Source organism: Scyliorhinus torazame, chromosome 2 (genome assembly GCF_047496885.1).
Source record: "Scyliorhinus torazame isolate Kashiwa2021f chromosome 2, sScyTor2.1, whole genome shotgun sequence".
In the NCBI taxonomy this organism is placed as follows: domain Eukaryota; kingdom Metazoa; phylum Chordata; class Chondrichthyes; order Carcharhiniformes; family Scyliorhinidae; genus Scyliorhinus; species Scyliorhinus torazame.
Window position 1 is genome coordinate 354,848,169 of NC_092708.1, and position 18,405 is coordinate 354,866,573.

The 18,405-nt window shown below is 48.9% G+C and overlaps 1 protein-coding gene across 1 annotated transcript in view; it reads right to left on the reverse strand.

Moving 5' to 3' along the window:
- Positions 1–291: 291 nt before the first annotated feature.
- Positions 292–18,405, reverse strand: part of LOC140407557 (protein SIX6OS1-like) — a 66,455-nt gene continuing 48,341 nt past the window's right edge. Inside the window, exons 3-6 of the mRNA XM_072494950.1 lie at positions 1,820–2,007; positions 1,687–1,729; positions 669–774; positions 292–309 (exon numbers count right to left, since the gene is read on the reverse strand). Of these exons, the coding sequence (XP_072351051.1) occupies positions 292–309; positions 669–774; positions 1,687–1,729; positions 1,820–2,007 (355 nt within the window). The remainder of the gene's footprint in view (positions 310–668; positions 775–1,686; positions 1,730–1,819; positions 2,008–18,405) is intronic.

Sequence of the window (18,405 nt, forward strand, 5' to 3'; positions counted from 1 at the left end):
TATTTGTTACATTTTTTGGTTCTCTAATCTCTGCTAGCTGGAAGGCTCCAGCACCTTTTTTTGTTATACACATTATTATTCTCTCATACCAAGCATATCTATTGATATTTTAACTGCTCAATGCCAAATTATCTATATTTGCAAAAGTTACTTATTGAACTTTGAAATCATACCTTTGTTCTTGTTCATTAGGAGTGACAATATTTGGCAAATTACTGAAATGCAGCAGATCTGATTGAAGTTCACTTATTTCTTTGAAACTCTCAGAATCACCAAACTGCATGGTAAAAGTTAAATGACATTAAAATCCTTTAAGTATAATAAGATACGGATTGCATAAGACTGCAGGTATTACAAAAGTATCCTATATTGCTTTAATAAAAGATTACTTGAGTATTCTTCTATATTATTATATTTTAATTTAGTTTGCATAGATAAATATATTAAATGTTGCAATTATTTTAATGGTATCTTAAAATAAATTTCAGATTCTACATGGTCATGTTATACAGTATATCTCAAACTGTTTTGTTTTTATTTGTAAATTTAAGGTTCAATAACCATTGATCTTTTCCACTTAGAATTATTATAATACCATTGTCAACTACAGTGTGCAGTCATAAGGAATTTACACAATTACAATCTGAACTTAGAAACACCGAAGTTACCTGTGCAGCATTCTCTCGTCTTTCATATTGATCCACTGATGCTTTCTCCTTTATCAATGTCGTAATTTGCCTCAAAGTGTTGTCTGTGTCTATTTTTAAAGTGGCACTATAGTATTAAGGCAATACCATTAAACATAGTAAAAAGACTTCAGTAAAATTACTGTTACAATATGAACATGACTTCAGAGTCATCTGTAATATCACTGTCTTCACATTATCAATCATTAGACTGACACTAAACTTGTGGATTGTAAATTTTGTGTCAATTTGAGGAAATCCTGAAATGATATTGAATGTAGTTTCAGTCCTCTATGTTCCAAGTTTAGGTTATGTTCTGATTCTGGATTTAGCCTGCATTTACATTACAAGTATAGCATCAGAGCAAAGCAGAAGCACTTTGCACCCTAACTTTAGTTTTAGATCTACAGGCCTCATTACGCCCGAGGCCTGAGGACCTCCTTATCGGTAAGCTGGGGCTTGGCGGCGGCGGGGGTCACATTGTGGGGGTCGAGAGATCGGGATGCCATTTAAAAAAGGTGTCCTGATCTCTCCCTGCACTGAGGAGTTCTTGCGAGCAGAGCTCCTCAGTGTAGAGAACAGGACTAAGTGCGGCCTCAGAATGGCCATTCAAGAAACCCCTGGCTGATAGTGTGTGCTACCGGACTCTGTTCCCATTCGGGTAGATCGCGCCCATTTTGTGAATGCACCCTTGGATACCTACTTTGCAATTATTCATCTTGTTGGGGTCTTTCTCTTTCATAACTGCTAATTGAATGGATTTCAGAAGGTTAGGCTTTTTAGACTGACCCTACCACTGGCCTTGTGTGTCTTAAATCCCGCTGTGGTGGCCATGATCCTAGATTCAATCCCCCAAAATGCTGATGGTACAGATCTAATCATGGAGGACCAAAAATGTGAAATGTATACTAAATATTGAATAGATAACGGCATTACATGTTCAATGCAATATAAAAGCAAACCAAACTTAACAATAGTAACAAAGAATTTCAATAGATACATTTCTAAAGCCCATTCATTGAGTGATCCAAAAGATGATGGTTCTGTTGAAGAGAAAAAAGAAAATAATTACTTTTCTTAAAATAACACACAGTTTCTGCTGCAAAATTTCATTTGGTACATGTTTTAGATACCTAGAAGATCTGCAAGAAACTGTGTCTTTTGTTGCATTTGTTCGGTGCAATTCAGTACTCTACGTCGAATTACTTCAAATGCGACTTTTCTTTTAAAATACTCCTTTGCATGGGGAAATTCAGAATACTGCGACTGGTGCTGCTGTAGAATTTTTCTATATTGCTTCAAATAGTCTTGGTATATTTGCCTGCGGAAATTCAAAATTTTCCTGACTAATTTTTTGATACTATTTTGAGAGTTAGACAACTATTAGGCAATAAACCTTCAGCATGTACAAAACAGAATGTTACAATAAATAATTTGGGCACATAATTCTGTAAATATGTACACTAAATGTCACATTCTTGTCTAAGATTCGCAAATTTTTGATACATCAGCTTACCATGAATATCAATAAAAACAAGAATGAATGTTTTACAGGAAATTTTTGATTGCAGCAAGCTTTGAGTGGGCAGGGGGTCGAGCATCAAACCAGGTGAACATTGGATGGTTGAGGCCTGGGAGCTTTTAATTCCCAGGCTTCATTTGCATCCCACTAGCTAGCTACCTGCAAATGGCAGAAAGAAAGAACTTGGGTCAGATAAAAATTGCAAAACCCTGAGGTAGCCCACTGGCATCAAAAGAATTGTAGCTCTGGTGAGGCTCAAAAAGGTAGACAAAGTAAACAGCATCTGCTGATGCAGAATAGTCACAGAAATTAACACAGCACAGAAACGAGTGTATCAGTTTGGAATTTAATACAAAAAGAGAAAAAGAAAGACGTCCAACAGTCTATTGCCTCCTTCCCCAATTTCAACCAGACTACTATTTTTGGAAACTTTTACAAACTTCTTAATCATGCTCCTGTCATTTAGGTCTAAATAAATATTATATACTAGAAAAGGAAATATCCCAGTGTTGAGTCCTGCGGAAACCCATTGTAAGTAGCCTCCGAGCTGCAAAAACATTGTGTCCACGTCGGCCATCAAGCCCTTTTTCCAGCACTTGGCCCGTAGCCTGATAGGCTATAGCATTTCAAGTGCTCATCTAAATACTTCTTCAATGTTGTTAGTGTTCTTGCCACTACCACCCTTTCAGGCAGGAAGTTCCAGATTCCCAGCACCCGCTGGGTGAAAAGGTTTTTCCTCACATCTCCTGTAAACCTCCTGCTCATTACCTTAAATCTATGCCCCCTGGTTATTGACCCCTCCGCTAAAGGAATAAGTTCTTTCCTATCCACCCTATCTATGCCCCTCATAATTTTCTACACATCGATCTGGTCCCCTCTCGGCCTTCTCTCCGCCAAGGAAAACAACCCCAGCCTATCCAGTCTATCTTGATAGCTGAAACGTCCCAGCCAGGAAACATCCTGGTGAAGCACCTCTGCACCCTCCCTAGTACAATCACTTCTTTCCTAGTGTGGCAACCAGAACTGCACACAGCACTCCAGCTGTGGCCTGGACAGCAATTTATACAGCTCCATCATAATTTCCCTGATCCTATATTCTATGCCTCAGCTAATACTGGCAAGTATCCCATATGCCTTCTCAATCACCTTATCTACCTGTTCTACTGTCTTCAGGGATCTATGGACATGCACATCAAGGTTCCTCTGATTCTCTATACTTCCTAGGGTCCTACCAATCATTGTATATTCCCTTGCCTTGTTAGTCCTCCTAAAAGGAGGACACTTTTCAGGGTTAAATTCCACATGCCACTGCTCTGTCCATCTAACCAGCCCATTTATATCATCTTGCAATCCAAGGCTTTCCTCCTCATTATTTACCACACCACTAATTTTTGTGTCATCTTCAAGCTTACTGATCATACCTCCTACATTCACATCCAGATCATTAATGTACACTACAAACAGCAAGGGACCCAGCACCTATTCCTGCAGAACACCAGTGGACACAGGGTTCCAGTCACAAAAACAACCTTCGACCATCACCCTCTCCCTCCTGCTACTAAGCCAATTTTGAATCCAATTTGCCAAATTGCTCTTGATCTCATGGACTCTTATCTTCCTGACCAGTCTCCCAAGCTAGACCTTGCCGAAAGCCTTACTGAAGTCCATGTAGACTACATCGTGCACTAACGTCTCTACACACCTAGTCACTTCCTCTATTCAAAAATTCAATCAAATTTGTAAGACATATTCTCCCTTTAGCAAAGCTTTGCTGTCTATCCTTGATTAATCCTTGCCTTCCCAAGTGGGGATTAATTCTGTCCCTCAGAATTCTTTCCAGTAGTTTCCTACCACTGAAGTTAGACTCACTGGCCTGTAATTTCCTTGATTTCCCCTACTTCCCTTCCTGAATAATGGCACATTAGCTGTCCTCCAGTCCTCTGGCACATCTCCTGTGGCCAGAGAAGATATTAAAATTATTATCAGAGCCTCTGAAATCTCCTCTCTTGCCTTCCACAGCAGCCTGGGCCTGGCTATTTATCCACTTTTAAACCTGTTAAAACATTAATACCTCCTCCCCCTCATGTTAATTTGTTCAAATATATCACAGTCCCCCTCCTTGATTTCTATACCTACATCATCCTTCTCCATGGTGAACACAGATGCAAAGTACTCATTTAAAACTTCCCCGACATCTTCCTGCTCCATATACAAATTGCCACATTGGTCCCTAATGGGCCCTATTCTTTCTCCAGTCATCCTCTTGCCCTTAACATACTTATAAAATACCTATGGATTTTCCTTTATTTTACCCACTAGTATTTTTTCATGCCCTCTCTTCGCTCTCCTAATTTATGTTTTAAGCAACACCCTGCACTCTCCACACTCTTCTCAGGCTTCCACTGTTTTCAGCCCTCTGTATCTTCCTTATCCCTTGACATCCAGAGTTCTCTGGACTTTGTTGCTCTCACCCTTCACTTTTACGGGAACGTGTTGGCTCAGTGCTCTCTATTTCCTTTTTGAATGAGTACCACTGCTCTGATTTGGATTTTCCTACAAGTAGATGGTCCCAGTCAACTTTGGCCAGATCGTGTCCCCCAATTCAGAACCATTATTTCCTGTCCATCTTTGTCCCTTTCCATTACTATCTTAGATCCTACTGACCATTATCCTTTATTTCCTGACACTGAGGCAATTTTGGATTCAGCTGACACTTCCCTTTTGATCCCACGGGGTCTTACTTTTCAGATCTTGGTAAAAATCCATGTAGACTACCCTCATTGATCCTTCTAACGTCCCACAAAACTCAATCAAGATATAAGATATATCCTTTCCTTAAGAATTTAACGTTGACCGTCCTAGATTAATCCATGGGCGGGATTTTCCGGCTCCCGCACAGCATATTTTCAGAACCACAGAATAATAGTGCAGAAAAGGCTCTTCAGCCCATCAAAACTGCACCGACGCATGAAAAACACCTGACCTGCCGACCTAATATCATTTGCCAGCACTTGGTCCTTAGCATTGAATGTTATAACGTGCCAAGTGCTCATCCAGGTACTTTTTAAAGGATGTCCAGCAACCCATCTCTACCACCCTCCCAAGCAGTGCATTCAAGGTTATGTTGATTAGCCTGTAATTATTCAGGCTATCCATTCCTCCCCTGTTGATCAATTATATGGTATTAGCAGTCCACCGGTATTCTAGCGCCATGGCTAGTTATATAGGATTGGAAAAGCCCTAGAAGAGGTCAATCAAATTAACCTCAGCTGTGGTTCCTTGGACAAATATGGATTAACTCATAGAATCATAGAATTTCCAATGTAGAACGAGGCCATTGGGAAGAACACCCGACTTAAGCTCATGCCTCCACCTTATCCCTGTAATCCAGTAACCTCATCGAACCTTTTGGACACTAAGGGGCAATTTATCATCACCAATCCTCCTAACCTGCACATCTTTGGACAGTGGGAGGAAACCAGAGCATCCGGAGGAAACCCATGCAGACACGGGGAGGAAGTGCAAACTCCACACAGTCACCCGAGGCCGGAATTGAACCCAGGTCCCTGGCGCTGTGAGACAGCAATGCTAACCACTGTGTCACCGTGCCACTTAACTAAGGGCAAATAATGTTTAATTTAATTGAGACTTATGATGAGGTATCAGAAAAGACTGATTATGGTAATTTATTTGACACGGTGAGTAATTCTTCATTTTTGAGAATAAGTATGGTAGCAAGCAGCTCTGGCGGAGTCTTTCCCCCTGGCCAGAATGGCGGGATCCCATGTCGGATTCTGTGCTTAGAACCTCATTAATTAAGCATAGGCGCATTCCTCTCCGAATCTCCTGAAGAAAGGCACACGAACTGCGCCTCTCTGGCCAGGGAGGCCATTGCCCAGGTCAGCACAGCCGCCACCCATCTGCGTAGCACCGGCCAGTACAGGAAGCGGATGGATGATCTCATCTGCTCTGCCAGGGTAAATTCTCTCACAGCTCCCTCCGCTATCAAATTCTCAGCATTGCATCATAGAACAGTACAGCACAGAACAGGCCCTTCAGCCCTCGATGTAGTGCCTTTAGTCTTTCATTTACACTAAAGTTTATGTTTTTGTTTAAAATCATCAGATCTTGGGGGGGGGGGGGGGGGGTTGATCTATTGGTTCTAACAGAATGTTCTGATTTCTCTTTAAATATTAACAGTCCCCAACTGGATTGTAACGTATACTAGATTTATATCAGCCTTTCCATATCAGTTAGTTCAAAACCACTCACTATATTCCCTTCTTCAATTATTTACCCATCTGCAGTTTTTTATGTTTTTCTATAATTCCTTGGACATTTCATTGGACTCCAGTCACCTTTCACCTGCACAGGGGAGTTTATTCATCAACCTTTTCAGCATTGTTTTTTTCTCCACAGATAACTCATGCGTCACACCCCAACTAATATAACTGGCACCTTAAACCAGTCAGACCAGTAAAACAAGAGTTCAACAGTTCTACCACAAACTAATTTTCCCTCTTACAGACGATCAACCAATTACCACAAATATACTCCTGGGACATAAATCAGCCAGAATCAATGTGATCCAGAATTAGAAATTCATTTCTATCCCACAGCCATCTTAGTTTCTCCACTGTAATCAACTCCTAAACTCAATAGGCTTGGAGTTTTTAAACAAATCTCATTTCTATTATTATCCACAAAAATTATCCTCTAAATTTTCTGCACTATCATATTGTTCTGACTCCCTGGGCCAGCGCAACACAACTGAAATTAATAAATAATTCTTAGAAAAACACCCAATGTCTTTGGCTCTTGGCTGCCCAATAACTGCAATCACCAGGTCCGTAAATTTAAACACAATTAAGTTTATTAATAACGTGGCACAGTGGTTAGCACTGCTGCCTCACGGCACCGAGGTATACCCAAACAGCTACTCTCTTCACAGATCTCACACATTCAGTCACGGGAGACATTGGGCGCGATTCTCTGGCCTGATCCAGCTGCCCCTCCGTCCCAAGGTGAACCCCAGGACCCTATGGGCACCAACCGGGAGGAGTGGGCGCTAAGTGCCAACCTGGATCCGTCCCAAGGGACGGTGATAGTGACCATCAGCACTCTCGAGTTCCACCACTCTGATAAGGCCGCGTCTCTGGGGTCAGCATACGGGACAGGGCGGCACGGCTGTGCAAGTGCCGTCAACAAGTGAGCCGCACCCCCCGGCTCCAGCGCCCCCAGAGGACGGCCACCAGGGGCATCAAAGGCCACGGGATGAGGTAAGCAGCTGACTGCTTGTACCTCAGATGTGCATTGTGGAGAAACACCAAGACGTAGTGGTAGAGCTAGGAGGGCCAGGCATGTTGAGCATCACTGAGGGCACCCGGGTAGGGGGAGGGGTTAGGTAGGGGGTGGGAAGGGGGAGGTGGTGGGGTTGGGGGGGTGGCACTCTTGGAAATGGAGTATTGTATAGCACATTAAACATCTTTTTGCACAATCATTATGATGCCTCTGTCATTTTCTTCCGCAATGTGAGCTGACATCCGGACCCTTTGCCTGTCTCTCCAGGCAACCCCCCCTCCCCGTGGCATCCACCCACCCTCCGGCCGTGGTCATGGCCCGGGAACTGTGTCCCATCCCCTGGGAGTTCGGATGTCGGATGTTGGCTGCTGCATGCGGTGTTGACTCCCACACAGTGTCCAGGCATCAACGTGTGATCGGAATGCTAGGCAATGACTCCCACATGCTACATGGCCCGCCTACCCACGGGAATCCACTCGGCATGTGTCAAGTGCTCACTTAACCACCACTGCCAATTCCCTATGAGCCTTCAGCCGAGCAGCCAGAAGTCTCACCAGGGGTTATGGGTGATCAGTGGGGCAGATGGACAGGGACAGGGGTTGCCCCCAGAATGGGGTTGGGATCCAAGGGTTGGCACACTGGTGCCCCGAGCGATTGCCCTTTCTGGTTGCCCTCCCCCCACCCTCCCATGGCAGCCCACTCTTGCGGAGTGTCCCCCACTCCCCACAGAGCACTGGGGTGGCAAGGCCAGCGCCCGCGGTCTCTTTGCCTGTGAGCAAGGATTGCTACTCCCCCTCTTCGGCTCCCCACAGAAGCATTTCCGTCAGGTTCATGTTTTTAAAAAAGAGCACTAATCGGCGCCAGTGCGAGCACTTGCTGGGGACGCCGGTAAATGACAAGAGGCCGTTGGATGACAGGTGGCTCTCGTTAATTATATGGCGATGGGGCTTAAATGGTGATAATTGATTTCTCCCCACACTACGGTGAGATTCCGAATTCGCCTACGGGAGCAGACTGTTTGGCGCCTGGCGCGGTTACTGTTTTTGGCCTCTCCCACTATTCACCAGCCTCGTTACGCTTGAGCATGAGTTTAACGAGGCCGGAAGATTGCGCTCATTATGAACACTTACTCTCTCAACAACACTTTCACAACACCACTATCCCATCTGTCTGATTCCATGCTCTGCCCTTGAGTAGGGTGCACCATACACAGAGAACATATATTTCAACAAACCTCTGCTCCAGCGCTCTGAGCACACACAGGCCAAACTTGTGCACAACAAGCGAGAGCAAGTCAGACTGGAGGAGGGATGGCAGAGATCACCACCGAATTCTAGGAAGCTGCAGAAGAGCACACCAGCGGGTTCGCTCCTGTGGCAATGCAGTTTGGCCTTGTTGCACGATCACTCACTCACGAGACGAGAAGAGATGGAGTCAATCGATGGCTTTATTACGCAGACTTGTTCCCCAGAAGCACAGTTACAGAATGCGGCTGCTGGGAGAACCCGGGCTCTTATACTCCGCCTTACTGGGTGGAGTGGGTAGGCGGCTGAATCCGCCCCTAATACATACCACCACATTCACCCCTTGTTAAAAAATAACCCGGCAGAGGTAGTGGGCCGTATCGTGGTAGGGGTTTACAAGTCGATACCTAGGATGCCGCTAACACGGCGGCTATGCTCCGATATCAAACAGCCAGTACTATTTACAATGCCACTTTTACTGGGTAACCGAATTATTTACAGAGGCATTTCTTGCTTTGTTGTACGGATTCGATGAGTCGAATGGGTGCCCTGGTCGTCCTCGCCGATCGTCTCAGCAGCCCCAGTGGTGATGCAGGCGCTTGCTCGGGCACCATCGTCTTTGGGAGCGTAGCGACGCCTCTTCCTGCTCCACTACCCCTAGTCGCTACTGGGGGAGGACCGATCCACCCGGGAAGGGGGCGGCTGTGGGGTGTGCCTGTGCGAGAGAGGGGGTGATTGGTGTTGGGGGGGGTGTGGAGCTCCGTAGGGGGCGGCTGTGGGGTGCGCCGGTGGGAGGGAGGGGTGATTGGTGTTGGGGGGGGTGGAGCTCTGGCGGGCGCCAGGTCCCGCAGGGAGACCGTGTCCTGTCAGCCGTCGGGGTATGCCACATAGGTGTATTGAGGGTTCACGTGGAGGAGATGAACCCTCTCGACCAACGGGTCCGATTTGTGCGTCCGCACATGTTTTCGGAGCAGGATGAGTCCCGGGGCTGCCAGCCAGGTCGGAAGTGACGTTCCGGAGGAGGATTTCCTAGGGAAGACCAGGAGGCGTTCGTGAGGTGTTTGATTCGTTGTTGTACAAAACAGCGACCGGATGGAGTGGAGGGTGTCCGGGAGGACTTCCTGCCAGCGGGAAACTGGGAGATCTCTGGACCGTAGGGCCATCAGGACGTTCTTCCAGACTGTCCCGTTCTCCCTCTCTACCTGACCGTTCCCCCGGGGGTTGTAACTGATCGTCCTGCTCGAGGCAATGCCTTTGCTGAGCAGGAATTGACGCAGTTCGTCGCTCATGAAGGAGGACCCCCTATCGCTATGTATGTAGGCGGGGAAACCAAACAGTGTAAAGATGGTGCAGAGGGCTTTAATGACCGTGGCCGCGGTCACGTCGGGGCAGGGGATGGCGAAAGGGAACCAGGAGTACTCGTCAATCACATTCAGGAAGTACGTGTTATGGTCGGTGGAGGGGAGGGGACCTTTGAAGTCCAGACTGAGGTGCTAAAAGGGACGGGAAGCCTTTATCAGGTGCGCATTATCTGGCCTGTAGAAGTGCGGCTTGCATTCTGCGCAGATTTGGCAGTTCCTGGTGACAGTCCTGACCTCCTCGATGGAGTAGGGCAGGTTGCGGGTCTTTACAAAGTGATAGAACCGAGTGACCCCCGGGTGGCAAAGGTCCTCGTGGAGGGTTCGGAGACGGTCCACATGTGCGTTGGCACATGTGCCGCGGGATAGGGCATCGAAAGGCTCGTTCAGCTTTCCGGGACGATACAAGATCTCATAGTTATAGGTGGAGAGTTCGATCCTCCACCGCAAGGTCTTGTCGTTCTTGATCTTGCCCCGCTGTGCATTATCGAACATGAAGGCAACCAACCGTTGGTCAGTGAGGAGAGTGAATATCCTACTGGCCAGGTAATGCCTCCAATGTCGCACAGCTTCCACTATGGCCTGGGCCTCCTTTTCCACTGAGGAGTGGCGGATTTCTGAAGCATGGAGGGTGCGTGAAAAAAAGGCCACAGGTCTGCCCGCTTGTTTGAGGGTGGCCGTCAGAGCTACGTCGGGCGCGTCGCTCTCGACTTAGAAGGGTAGGAATTCGTCGATCGCGTGCATCGTGGCCTTTGCGATATCCGCTTTGATGCGGCTGAAGGCCTGGCGGGCCTCTGTCGACAGGGGAAAGACCGTGGACTGGATTAGCGGTCGGGCCTTGTCCGCGTAGTGGGGGACCCACTGGGCGTCATAAGAGAAAAAGCCCAGACAGCGTTTCAGGGCCTTGGAACAGTGAGGGAGGGGGAACTCCATAAGGGGGCGCATGCGTTCAGGGTTGGGGCTTATAACTCCATTTTGCACTACGCAGCCAAGGATGGCCAGACGGTTGGTGCTAAACATGCATTTTTCCGTGTTGTACGTGAGATTCAGGGCGTTTGCGGTCTGGAGGAATTTGCGGAGGTTGGCGTTGTGACGTTATCGAGGTACGGGAACATAGCCCGCAAACCGTACCGGTCAACCATTCGGTCCATCTCCCGTTGGAAGACCGAGACTCCGTTAGTGACGTCGAATGGAACCCTTAAGAAATGATAGAGCCGCCCATCTGCTTCAAAGGCAGTGTATTTGCAGTCACTCGGGCGGATGGGGAGCTGGACTTAAGGTCCACCGTGGAAAAGACCTTGTACTGTGCAATCCGATTGACCATGTCGGATATGCGGGGGAGAGAGTACGCATCCAGCTGTGTGTACCTATTGATGGTTTGACTATAGTCTATGACCATCCTCTGCTTCTCCCTGGTCTTTACAACTACCACCTGAGATCTCCAGGGACTATTACTGGCCTGGATTATGCCTTCCTGCAGCAGCCGCTGGACTTCCGACCGGATAAAGGTTCGGTCCTGGGCGCTGGACCGTCTGCTCCTAGTGGCGACGGGTTTGCAATCCGGGGTGAGGTTCGCAAACAGGGAAGGTGGGTCGACCTTGAGGGTCGCGAGGCCGCAGATAGTGAGTGGGGGTATAGGGCCGCCGAATTGGAACTTTAATCTCTGGAAGTTGCACTGAAAATCTAACCACAGTAGTGTGGCAGCGCAGAGGTGGGGGAGGACGTAAAGCCGGTAGTTCCTGAACTCCCTCCCCTGCACCGTGAGGTTCGTGATGCAGAACCCTTTGATCTCTACGGAATGGGATCCTGCTGCCAGGAAAATTTTTTGATTACTCGGGCGGATCGAAAGAGAACAGCGTCTTACCGTATCGGGGTATATAAAACTCTCCGTGCTCCCAGTCGATCAGGCAGGGCGTCTCGTACCCGTTGACGAGTACCGTCGTTGTTGCCGTTTGGAGCGTTCGGGGCCGCGACTGGTCCAGGGTCTCCGAAGCCAGTCGCTGTTGCTGCGTCGGGGCGTTTTCTTCAGGCACCGTGAAGTCGTCCATTCCGGGGTCCTTGGCCGTCAGCCAAGATGGCGGTGTCCACGGGTCGCACACGGTCGGGGGTTGACAAGATGACGCCGCCCATTGATCGCACATGGCCGGGGAGCACAAAATGGCGGCGCCCATCTTTCCCACATGGAGTCCGGGACCCAAGATGGTGGCGCCCCTCCCTCCCGCATGGAGTCCGGGACCCAAAATGGTGGCGCCCATTGGCCGCACATGGATCGTTTGGGGGGGTTGAGTTTGGGGTCCTGGTTCTCCCCGGTAGATTGCGGCGACCCCCCGGGCCTGGCACACCGCTACAAAGTGCCCTTTTTTGCCGCACCCTTTGCAGAGTGCTGAACGGGCCGGGCAGCACAGCCGGGGGTGTTTCGTTTGCCCGCAAAAGTAGCAGCGGGGCCCCCCCGGGTGGGCTGGCGCTCTGGCAGCACAGGCCTGCAGGGGGATGGGAAGTGCCGGGGGGTCAGCCGTGGCGGGGTCCACAGTGCGCAAGGGTCAGCCGCGCGGTCGGGGGCATAGGCACGGGCGTTCTGTGACGCCACATCAAGCGAGGCAGCGAGGGCCCGTGCCTCCTTGAGGCCTAGTGCGTCTCTCTCCAGTAATTGCTGGCGAATTTGGGACGAGAGCATACCTGCTACGAAGGCAACCCGAACTAGTAGTTCCGTATGTTCATCAGCCGAAACCGATGGGCAGTTGCAGTTTCTCCCCAGTATCAACAGCGCACTGTAGAATTCGTCCAGCGATTCCCCGGGGATCTGCCATCTCGTCGTGAGCTGGTGGCGTGCGTAGACCTGGTTGACGGGCCGAACATAGATTCCCATCAGCATGGCGAGCGCCGACTGGAAATGCTCTGCGTCCTCTATGAGAGTGTAGATTTCCGGGCTCACCCTGGAATGCAGGACTTGCATTTTCTGGTCTTCTGTAGTCACGCAGGTGGCCGTTCGGAGGTATCCTTCGAAACACGCTAGCCAGTGTTTAAAAGTGGCCGCTGCGTTTGCCGCGTGGGGGCTGATTCGCAGACACTCAGGAGTGATTCGGAGCTCCATGTCCTTTAAGTCTGCATAATAAATTGTAGCACGATCAATCACTCACGAGACGAGAAGAGAAGAGATGGAGTCAATCGATGGCTTTATTACGCAGACTTGTTCCCCAGCAGCACAGTTACAGAATGCGGCTGCTGGGAGACCCGGGCTCTTATACTCCGCCTTACTGGGTGGAGCCAGTAGGCGGCTAATCCAATCGGGACCCAGCGTCTATCCACCAATAGCCTCTCGGCATCACAGGGTACCGTAATACCCCTAATACATACCACCACAGGCCTCTCGCAACAACTTAGCATAAATCTCAGCCCCATCACTTCACCAAGTCCTGTAATTCACGAGTACCATGTGCTCAGAAATAGCTTCAGTTCTCCACTAAAACAGACCTTTTGTATTTTGCAGATGGCAGCCAGCTAGCCAGCCCAAGAACCTTGAGTCGCCAGAGCATATCTGAGGATGAGGGGGCTCAGGAAGAACTGTCAAAGTGCTCACCTGCACCAGCACAGAGACGTACCTCAGTGGGGCATAGTTCAAGTTTGACTCAGGGTTACTTTCTGGAGAGCATCTCGCAGACATGTCCCTGCAGCAGTCAGAGGCGGTGACAGCCCAATTCTCCAGCATTCACCACCACCCATCTACTCAGTCCCAATCAGATGATGAGTGGCTGGAAGAGGCTGTCAGCTCATTGGTGGAGATGGAAAAGCGGCAGCAGAACATCGGGCAGAGTTCAGAAAGTCTACCAGAAGACTGGAGTGTATGGTGGAGGAGTCTGTCCATGTTCTGCCTGCTGTCTGGCTTCAATATGCAAGCGCCATCACCATGGGAAAGATGGCAACCACAATAGAGACCTTGATCCAGCAGTGATACTTGGTCATGCACTCCATGATCACACACTCTGGTGGATACAATCAGAATGTAGGCCACATGGAGATGAGGCACCTTAGCCTCCCTACAGGTGCCCCATCACCTGTAGGAGTCTTGTCAGGACTCTATGTCACCCACAGGGATGATGCATGCCAGCCAGACACACCAGTGGCCACCACTCAGGATATTACAAGGGTGACCTTCGGTGGTGGTGATGTGCTGAGTGGACGCACATCAAGTGGCTCCCCTCCCAATCAGACCCAAAATAGTGAATCTATGAGATCTTTGGCCCAAAAAACCACCCAAAACTCTCCCAAACCCAGAAGGGGCGACCAACAACACAGTGGAGAAGAAGATGCCGGCAAACAGCATTTCAAAGAGCAGGCGAGAAGACAGAAGCGGCGGAAAGGGGCACGAGCAACAGGCAGACGGAGCAGCGGATCCACGAGGTGAGGTGGAAGCCCCAGCGAACAAGGAGCGGGGAGGACCGACGACCCGAACGTCGGAACAAGAGCGAAAGACGACGTCTCCCCTCCACATAAGGGGACGGATCGAAGAGTTTCCCAAAATAAGGAACACGCCACCATGAGGGAGGCAATTAAATGGAGTTCAAGGTGGTGGTGAAGGAGGTGGTGACGGAAGTGATGGCCTCCCTACAGCAGATGAGAAATGGCCTGGGGAAGAAGGAGGCCCAGGAAAGGACGATCCTGGACCTGGAAAAGGTGTCATCAGGTCAGAGCAATTGAGGAGCAGTACGGTGGCGCAGTGGTTAGCAGTGCTGTCTCAAGGTGCCGAGGTCCCAAGTTCGATCCCGGCTCTGGGTCGCTGTCCGTGTGGAGTTTGCACATTCGCCCTGTGTTTTCGTGGGTTTCGCCCCAACAACCCAAAGATGTGCAGGTTAGGTGAATTGGCCATGCTAAATTGCCCCTTAATTGGAAAAACTGAATTGGGCACTCTAAATTTATATTTTTTTAAAAATCGGATCAGAGCGACAGGATCGTGGCTCTGGAGGCCGAGGTGAAGAGGTTGGTGGTGCCCCAGTGGAACTTGAACGGGAAGGTCGAGGACCAGGAAAACAGGTCCCAATGGCAGAATGTCCGTATTGTGGGCTTGCCAGAGGGCATTGAGGGAAGGGGCCCAACGGACAGCATCACCCAAATGCTGGGCAATCTAGTCGGGAGAGATAACTTCCCCAGCCCTCCAGAACTCGACAGGGCACACAGGTCGCTCTGGCCAAAACCCAAAACAGGGCAACAGCCGATTATCGCGAAGTAGTACCAGTACCGGGAAAGATCCTGAGGTGGGCCCGATAAACAAAGCCGTGCTCATGGGAAGGACATAAAATCAGGGTTTACCAGTACATTGGGTCAGACCTTGCAAAAAAAGAGGGCTGAGTTTAACAGGGCAAAATCAGCGCTCGACAAGAAGGTTTGGCATGCTGTTCCCAGCCAGACTCTGGCTTATGTACGAGGGGAAGGAATACTACTTTGGCACCTCGGCGGAGGTCAACGAGTTTGTAAAAGCGAACAATCTGAAGAGGAAACAAATGCGGCAGCGGTGAGGGCAGCGGGGAAAAGGGACTGCAAGGGGAAGGCTGAATGGGACCAGGAATAACTGTGTGGACTTTTGTGTTTGTGTGGGACTGTGCTGCCTAGTTCTCAATTTAAAGCTGGAAAATAGAGAGAAGGGAGCGAGGACTGGGAAAGCAGGTGAGGGTACGTGGAAGGGAAGGGAGACAGGCAGACAAAATGGAGACAGAGCTAAACCAGCCCAGGGAGGAAGCCACCATACTAGCAGGGAGGCTAGCACAGGAAGACAGGCAGTAAGGGGGCCGCGGCACACCTCTCAGGGGAGAGGGAGCGTCTGGCCGGGGAGGGGAGGAAAGGGGGGACAGGGCAGAAGGGAGGGAGAATACAGGGGGGGGACAAGGACGGAGGAACTCACAGAACAGACAGGGACAGAAGATAGGAAAGGGTAGGCAGCAGGACAGACATAGAACAGGCCGAGAAATCGAAATGGCGCTGCAACAAGCCACTTTGGAGGGCCCCTAAACAAAGGGAGACCCCGGAGTGCAGGGGCGCATCCATGTGGCATAGACATAGTTGGTGGCCATGTTAGGTGTCCCCTGGACAAAGAGAAACCCCAGAGAGCACGGGCCCGACCTCATGGTGAGTGCGGCGACCGCAGCCATTTTGGACAGCCCCCTAACAAAGGGAAACCCTGGAGTGCAGGGGCACATCCGCCAGGTAAGTATGGTTGATCCTGCGGGAACAGGAGGACAAAAACCTCACACCAGGAGTCATCTGGAATGTAAGGGGACTTAACGGCCTGGTGAAAAGACCCAGAGTCTTTCCCCACCTGAGAAGCCTGAAGGCTGACATAGTCTACCTACAGGAGACACACCCGAGGGAGAAGGATAGACTACTGGTAAGGAAGAGCTGGGTGGGGCAGACGTACCATTCATTCTATGGGACGATAGCTAGGGGAGTAGCCATACTGATTAGCAAGAGGACGAGATTTACAGAGACTAGAACATAGAACATTACAGCGCAGTACAGGCCCTTCGACCCTCGATGTTGCGCCGACCAGTGAAACCACTCTAAAGCCCATCTACACTATTCCCTTATCGTCCATATGTCTATCCAATGATCATTTGAATGCCCTTAGTGTTGGTGAGTCCACTACTGTTGCAGGCAGAGCATTCCACGCCCTTACTACTCTCTGAGTAAAGACCCTACCTCTGACATCTGTCTTATATCTATCTTCCCTCAATTTAAAGCTATGTCCCCTCATGCTAGACATCACCATCCGAGGAAGTAGGCTCTCACTGTCCACCCTATCCAATCCTCTGTTCATCTTGTATGCCTCAATTAAGTCACCTCTTAACCTTCTTCTCTCTAACGAAAACAGCCTCAAGTCCCTCAGCCTTTCCTCATAAGATCTTCCCTCCATACCAGGCAACATTCTGGTAAATCTCCTCTTCACCCTTTCCAATGTTTCCACATCCTTCCTATAATGCGGCGACGAGAATTGCACGCAATACTCCAAATGCGGCCGCACTAGAGTTTTGTAAAGCTGCAACATGACCTCATGGCTCCGAAACTCAATCCCTCTACCAATAAAAGCTAACACACCGTACGCCTTCTTAACAACACTCTCAACCTGGGTGGCAACTTTCAGGGATCTATGTACATGGACACCGAGATCTCTCTGCTCATCCACACTGCCAAGAATCTTACCATTAGGTCCAGTACTCTGTCTTCCTGTTATTCCTTCCAAAATGAATCACCTCAAATTTTTCTGTGTTAAAATCCATTTGCCACCTCTCAGCCCAGTGCTGCAGCTTATCTATGTCCCTCTGTAACTTGTAACATCCGTCTGCACTGTCCACAACTCCACCGACTTTCGTGTCATCTGCAAATTTACTCATCCATCCTTCTACGCCCTCCTCCAGGTCATTTATAAAAATGACAAACAGCAGTGGACCCAAAACAGATCCTTGTGGTACACCACTAATAACTGGACTTCAGTCTGAACATTTCCCATCAACCACCACCCTTTGTCTTCTTCCAGCTAGCCAATTTCTGATCCAAACTGCTAAATCACCTTGAATCCCATGCATCCGTATTTTCTGCAGTAGCCTACCGTGGGGAACCTTATCAAATGCTTTACTGAAATCCATATACAGCACATCAACTGCTTTACCCTCATCCACCTGTTTGGTCACCGTCTCAAAGAACTCAATAAAGTTTGTGAGGCACGACCTACCCTTCACAAAACCATGTTGACTATCTCTAATCAAATTATTCCTTTCCAGATGATTATACATCCTATCTCTTATAAACCTTTCCAAGATTTTGCCCACAACAGAAGTAAGGCTCACCGGTCTATAGTTGCCAGGGTTGTCTCTCCTCCCCTTCTTAAACAAGGGGACAACATTTGCTATCCTACAGTCTTCTGGCACTATTCCTGTAGACAAAGATGACTTAAAGATCAAAGCCAAAGGCTCAGCAATCTCCTCCCTAGCTTCCCAGAGAATCCTAGGATAAATCCCATCCGGTCCAAGGGACTTATCTGTTTTCACACTTTCCAGAATTGTTAACACCTCCTCCTTATGAACCTCAAGCCCTTCTAGTCTAGTAGCCTGAATCTCAGTATTCTCCTCGACAACATTGTCTTTTTTCTGTGTGAATACTGACGAAAAATATTCATTCAGTACCTCTCCTATCTCCTCGGACTCCAAGCACAACTTCCCACTACTGTCCTTGACTGGCCCTACTGTTACCCTCGTCATTCATTTATTCCTGACATATCTATAGAAAGACTAGGACATTTACGGACCCAG